Genomic DNA, 5,726 nt, shown 5'->3' on the forward strand with positions numbered 1-5,726 from the left:
CATTCTCCACACTTGAGCCATCCTCTTGGCTCACATGAGGGAATTTCTGATTTGTACCTCATAAAAAGATGAGAGTATGGAAGAATTTGCTTGCATACTAAATCATCAAAATTTCTCTCTCAGTTTGGAATGATTTTAATAGAAATATAAACAAAAAGGAAAATAAAGAACTGAACAAATTCCAGGAGAAGCAAGATCAGAAAGACTTCTTGTATCTTCTAAATGGGACTGCAATAGAATATACACATTTCACAGCAGCACAAAGAACTTATACAAAATTTGACCATGATATTACAAACAAATTTTAAACACAGAAATAGTTAATAATTTTTTTACAGACCATAACTTTTTTTCTGATCATTAGACATTTTGACTTCATTTGAAATATCTGACACAGCCATTAAATCATGTCTCCCCTAACATAAGCACAGAGCCAAAGCCAGATGATTTAACTATTCAGAGAAGAATCAACTAAAGATCACTTGAGCTACGATACTTAACCTACTGCACTAGAGCAATAGGGTGTGGGATTAACACCAGCTAGCTGTTTAAAACTTAGAAAGGAACCTCTCTGTATCATAGGTTCTCTTTCATTCTCTAAACAATACCACAGGACCCAGTATTTCAGCTCCTAGTGAATATTTTTGCTTAGTTTTTGTAGCAAATGCAGAAGAGGGACTCATTCAGAGATGAATGAGCATTTCATCTGTTGCCTTACAACTACACTTTTGAGGGGGGACCTAGAACAATGGCAAAGTGAGCAGATAATACTGTGGAGGTTAAAAGTCAGAAAATATTTGGGTACGAATGTGATCTTAATAAGATTAGAAACAGAAACTGCCACAAGGTGCACCTTAAAAGGTGAGCTAAGAAGGCAGAGAACCAGGGCAGCATACAAGTCAATGCCAGTTCCCTATTAATCTGGAAACTCTGATCCCCAGGTCAATGAGCCTGCCCATAGTAAGCCAGTTACAAGTACTTAAGGGTCTACTATATTCTACGTACTGTGCTAGGTGCTGGGGATACAAAAGAAGGCAAAAGACAGTCTCTATTCTCAAGTAGCTCGTAGTCTAATGGGGAAGACAATATGCAAACAACTACGTACAAACAAGTTACATACAGGACAAATTAGAGATAATCCACATAGGAAAAGCACTGGTACTACGAGCGTTTGGGAAAGTCTTCATTTAGAAGGTGAGATTTTTAGGTAGGACTTGAAAGAAATCTGGGAAGCCAGGGGATTGGAATGAGAAGGGAAAGAAGTCCAGGCACGGGAGATATCCAGTGAAAATGCACACTCTGGAGAAACGGAGTTTCTTGTACAGGGAACATCAAGGAGACCAGTATCACTGGAACAAAGAGTACTTACTGGGTTGCAAAGGAAGGGGCAAGGCTATGAAGAGCTTTGAATGCCAAACAGAGGCATTTCTATTTGATCCTGAAAGTGATTGTAAGTCACTGGAATTGAAGACAGAAATATCTTTTCCCCACTTCTCAATTTACATTAAATTTGCCAGAGTCCCAAAGATGGATAGCTTCTTTCTAAAGTGAAGAATTCATGTTTTTGGAGACTAATCTTCTTCAGGATATCTTCCAATCTTTTTAATGTTCCTGGCTACCATTTCGGTCAGAAGGGAGCTAGCACTGGTGAGTTCTGAGGCCACCAACTGCTTACCACAAATAATGTGAATGGACCTGAGGGTCCATCATCACCTTGTGCAAGTGGTACAATGGAAGATTCCTTAACTCCAGCATCTCTGGTGACAGCAAAGTGGAGACAGGCAGAAAAGGACTGAGAGATAAACCTTGGGTTCTCACTAGAGGAACGTTTACATTCCTACCAGGCTCTCAGTTTGTCTAATAAGAAGTAAAATCTCCAAAAAATTAGACAGGTTAATCAGATCATAGTTCATCCCATTCATCCCTAAACAAACTAAGTTCTTCTCAAATTCATTTCTTTTTCTCTAAATGGTGCCTACACACACATATATTTTAATGATGACTTTGATTCCTTTCCACAGCTACAGCTTTTGCAAGCCCAGTTCTCAAGGAATCCTTGAAGCTTTCAGCACTCTTACTCAATTCCTTTTGCCTTCAGCTCCAGCTTGACTCGCTGCAGATAGTTGGGATCAGGGTACCCAAAGTTTTCAGGCCCACCGAATTGGAGAGTTTTGTGGTGAATATCATTCCAAGTGATCACATCATTGGCTCCTGATGTTCGAGACTGTCCTACTGTGAAAATCAGCCTTTGGTCAAAGGCTCTTCTGAGGAGAACCAAAACCTGCCGTCCTTCTTCATTGTTTGGCAAGTATGCCACCCGTCTTGTTCCTTCATAGCGTCTCCCTGGGTTGGGATGATCTTGTGTCTGTATGCCTCCCCTCATGTCATAGTGAATCACAATAGTGCCGCAGGAATTATAACCTGGAAGTGAAGAAGTTCTGTAAGAGGCTGTCATTGTTCCATCTGGCTGGTTCCCTTTCACAATATGATAGGAAGTCTGGCATACAGGGCATACTGGCCTATGTTTCATGGCCTCTTTGATACAAGGGGCACAGAACACATGCTTGCACTTTGAGAGGACTTCTTTGTCTTGAATGACATCCAGACAGATGGCACATTCGTCCTCCTCCTCTTCTTCCTCCTCCTCTATTCCTATGTCAGCACTGCTAGGCAATTCATTGAAGGGAGATAAAGTTGCCTTGAAATCAGCAGCATTTTTGGCCAAGGGGCATTTGGGGTCTCTATCCCAAATTTCTCCAAGGAAGAGAGCTGGAACTTCTCTTTGCTGAGCAGGAATTTCAATACTAAAATGTCTCTTAACATATTTCATAGCTTTTGCAAGGTACTTGGGCAAACCAGTCAAGGTCAGCTCTTGTTCATACCACTCCAAGTTTACATAGGGGTGCTTTCTTTCAAACTCTTCAAAGAATGACTTTTCAGGTCGACACTTTTTCTCTTGGTTTAATGGTTTCAATATAACTACCTCTTTGACAATCTCAGCTAAGAGCATCTGAAATATCTCAATGAAATCTTCATAAGCATGTGCAGAGAGGTCGATATCTTTGTGTTTTGGCTTAAATATAACTAGTGTTCTCCGAATTTGGGGTCTGTTCACCAATTCCATTACAGTGTCATATGTTTTCTCTATGTCTTTGACTTCTTGGCGCAGAAGACGCAAGTAAACAGTATCAACCTCAACTTCATTCTTCATTGTGTTTTGGTAAAGCATCATTTCCAGAGGTTGTTTGCGGGTGAAGTTTGCTTCAATGAAATGTTGAGCTCCTAAGAGATCCTGTGGGCTTCCACAGAGGACTAAGAGTTTTCCTTCAGCTTTAACACGGAGGCTTTTAAACATGTCAGCCAGTATTTTTTGGACTTCAAGGACCAGCTTATGATCTGCGAAATGAAGTTCCTTATGGATCACATTCTTTACTTCCCTCTGAAACGCTCTGGCAAAAGCTTCTTGAGCTGCTCTCCTGTCCCATGACTTATTTGTCTCAAAGTCTAAACTCACATTGCCCGTAGTATATGACATAGTACCTTTGATACGTACTTGATACTCACTTTGTATTCTGTCCAGAGTTTCAGCAAAGAAATATTTGAAATAGTCATACAAACGTGAAGGAACTGAGATGACATCTGACTCCTCTTCTGTTTTGCGTTTTGGGTTTGTCTGAGCAGTAGCACTGTCACAATCATTTGGCGTAACTGGTTCATTTTCTCTTGCTGAGGCTGAGTCATTTTCCAGCATCCTCTCACTTAAGAATTGGTAAATCTTTTTAATATCTTCAAAGTCACCAATCACTTTCTCAGGCCCATCCTGGCCTCCCTCTATTTTGACATTTGGGCAAAGCTTAAGGATTTTCTCCCTTTGCTCTTTGGAAAGCTTGAAGTTCAGCCGGGCCCTTACCTGGAGAAATATCTTTGGAGTGGAGGAATCAGAGGCGCTAGCAGCACCTCCTTCATCTGGGTGCTTCTCATCTGGAAATTCCTCTGGGAGTGACTGAGTCTGAGAGGAAAGCTGGTCTGGCTCCAAAATGTTATCTCCTAGGTCATCATTTGTTTCTAGGTAGATGTTCACATGTGATCCAGCACCAACCACCAAAGAGTGATCTCCCTTTGCTATCACACCTTCCTTGGCTTGTCTTTTATAAAACTCTACCCAGAAAGTGCCTTCACGGGGACCAGCTTTGACTTTGCACTTGCCTCCCCCGGACCTAGATGGGTTCTGGAAATACTTTTGCAGCTTTCTTTCCATTCCAACATAGTTCTCCGACACCCGGACCAGGATCTGGTACAGCGGGCTGTGGGCAAGGCTCCCAGTAGCCATCAGGGCAGGGTAGGGAATCGTAAGTTGAAGATCCTGGGCCTGTGATGTTTGCTCACTGGTCTCTGGAGGGAGAAACTGGGAAGCAGAGAGGGGAGGTAAAAATTGCTGTCAGCTCCCTACCCCCACCTCTCTGCCCAGACCATAGCTTAATAAAAATAGTAATTGGTTAAGACAGCACAAGCATAAGAAAGAAAAACAAAGGACAACTTAACAATGAAATGCTAAATAATGACAAGTTCAAAGAGTAAATTTTTAAAAATACAAGTAATTATTTGAAAAAAATGATGAGAAAAATGAGAATGAGGATGCTGCTGCTGCTGAAACAACATACAATTTCCAGGATGCAGATAAAGAAGTCCTAAGGAGGAAAAAGGTGTATATCCTTACAAATACACATTAACCACAAAGAAGATAAGAGGAATAATGAACTAAATATTCATTGAAAAAATTAGAAAGCCAACAAATAAACAAGCTTAAAATAAGCACAAAGATATTAAAAATAGAGTAGAAAGATAAATTGAAAACAAAAATACCCAAAGAAATGACATCTAAACTAAAGGCTTGTTCTTTGAAAAGTCTAATGAAATTGATAAACTTTTACCTAATCTGATTAAAAAGAGGGGAGAAAATAAAATCAATAAAATAGCAAATGAGTAAAGTGAGATAATAACAGAACCAGAAGAAAAAAAAAATCAGCATAGTATATACAGTGTTAACCAAAAACAGTATCACAAGTTCATGAGATGTGTTGCAACTGGAGTTATTACAAGAGAAAGGCAACTTCAAGTGAGGACTCCCCATATCAAGGAACCTAGCAGTGCAGGGAAAGCTTTGGTATTTAAGTTACATGGAAAAGAGAAAGCAATAGGGGAGTGGGAAAGGACCAATCCACTCCAAAAGGGAGAAGAAAGCAAGAACAAGTAAAATGACAAAAGCAGCATTTTTCTTTTCCTTTGCGAACTGCTAGAACATGAAGATATGATGGTCTGCTTATCTCCAAGGGTTACAGATGCAGAAACAGTTTCTCAGTCTGGTCCAAACCGACTGTTTCCTTTCTTGATTCCCAAGGACATAGAGGGAGTCTAGCTTCAGGTGTCAACAGGAAATCCTATTGTCTCAGTAGGGTTTTGTCCCTGACACATTCACAGCCTCTTGCATATTCCAGGTCCAATCTTTTTGGAAAATATGGCAACTTGAGGCAGAGCCAAAATTGCAGAAAGAAGCAAGGAAGTTGCCTGAGCTCTCCCTAGTTTCCATCAGAAACAACATTAAATCAAGCCTCTAAATGTGTTCTGGAGTGACAGAACCTACAAAAAGGTGGAGTGAAACAATTTCCAGCTTCAGATTAAGAAAGACTTCAGGAAAGGTCTGTTTCACTTGGGCAAAGGAGAGCACA

At 40.4% G+C, this 5,726-nt stretch overlaps 1 protein-coding gene across 1 annotated transcript; it reads right to left on the minus strand.

Annotated features, from left to right (window-relative positions):
• Positions 1 to 1,423: 1,423 nt before the first annotated feature.
• Positions 1,424 to 4,357, minus strand: LOC118832573 (E3 ubiquitin-protein ligase DTX3L-like). Its single transcript, XM_036739864.1, has one exon. It carries the CDS (start codon positions 4,328 to 4,330, stop codon positions 2,075 to 2,077), a length of 2,256 nt encoding a protein of 751 aa, XP_036595759.1. The 5' UTR covers positions 4,331 to 4,357; the 3' UTR covers positions 1,424 to 2,074.
• Between the last annotated feature and the right edge of the window lie 1,369 nt (positions 4,358 to 5,726).

The sequence above is a fragment of the Trichosurus vulpecula genome, chromosome X, assembly GCF_011100635.1.
Source record: "Trichosurus vulpecula isolate mTriVul1 chromosome X, mTriVul1.pri, whole genome shotgun sequence".
Lineage (NCBI taxonomy): Eukaryota > Metazoa > Chordata > Mammalia > Diprotodontia > Phalangeridae > Trichosurus > Trichosurus vulpecula.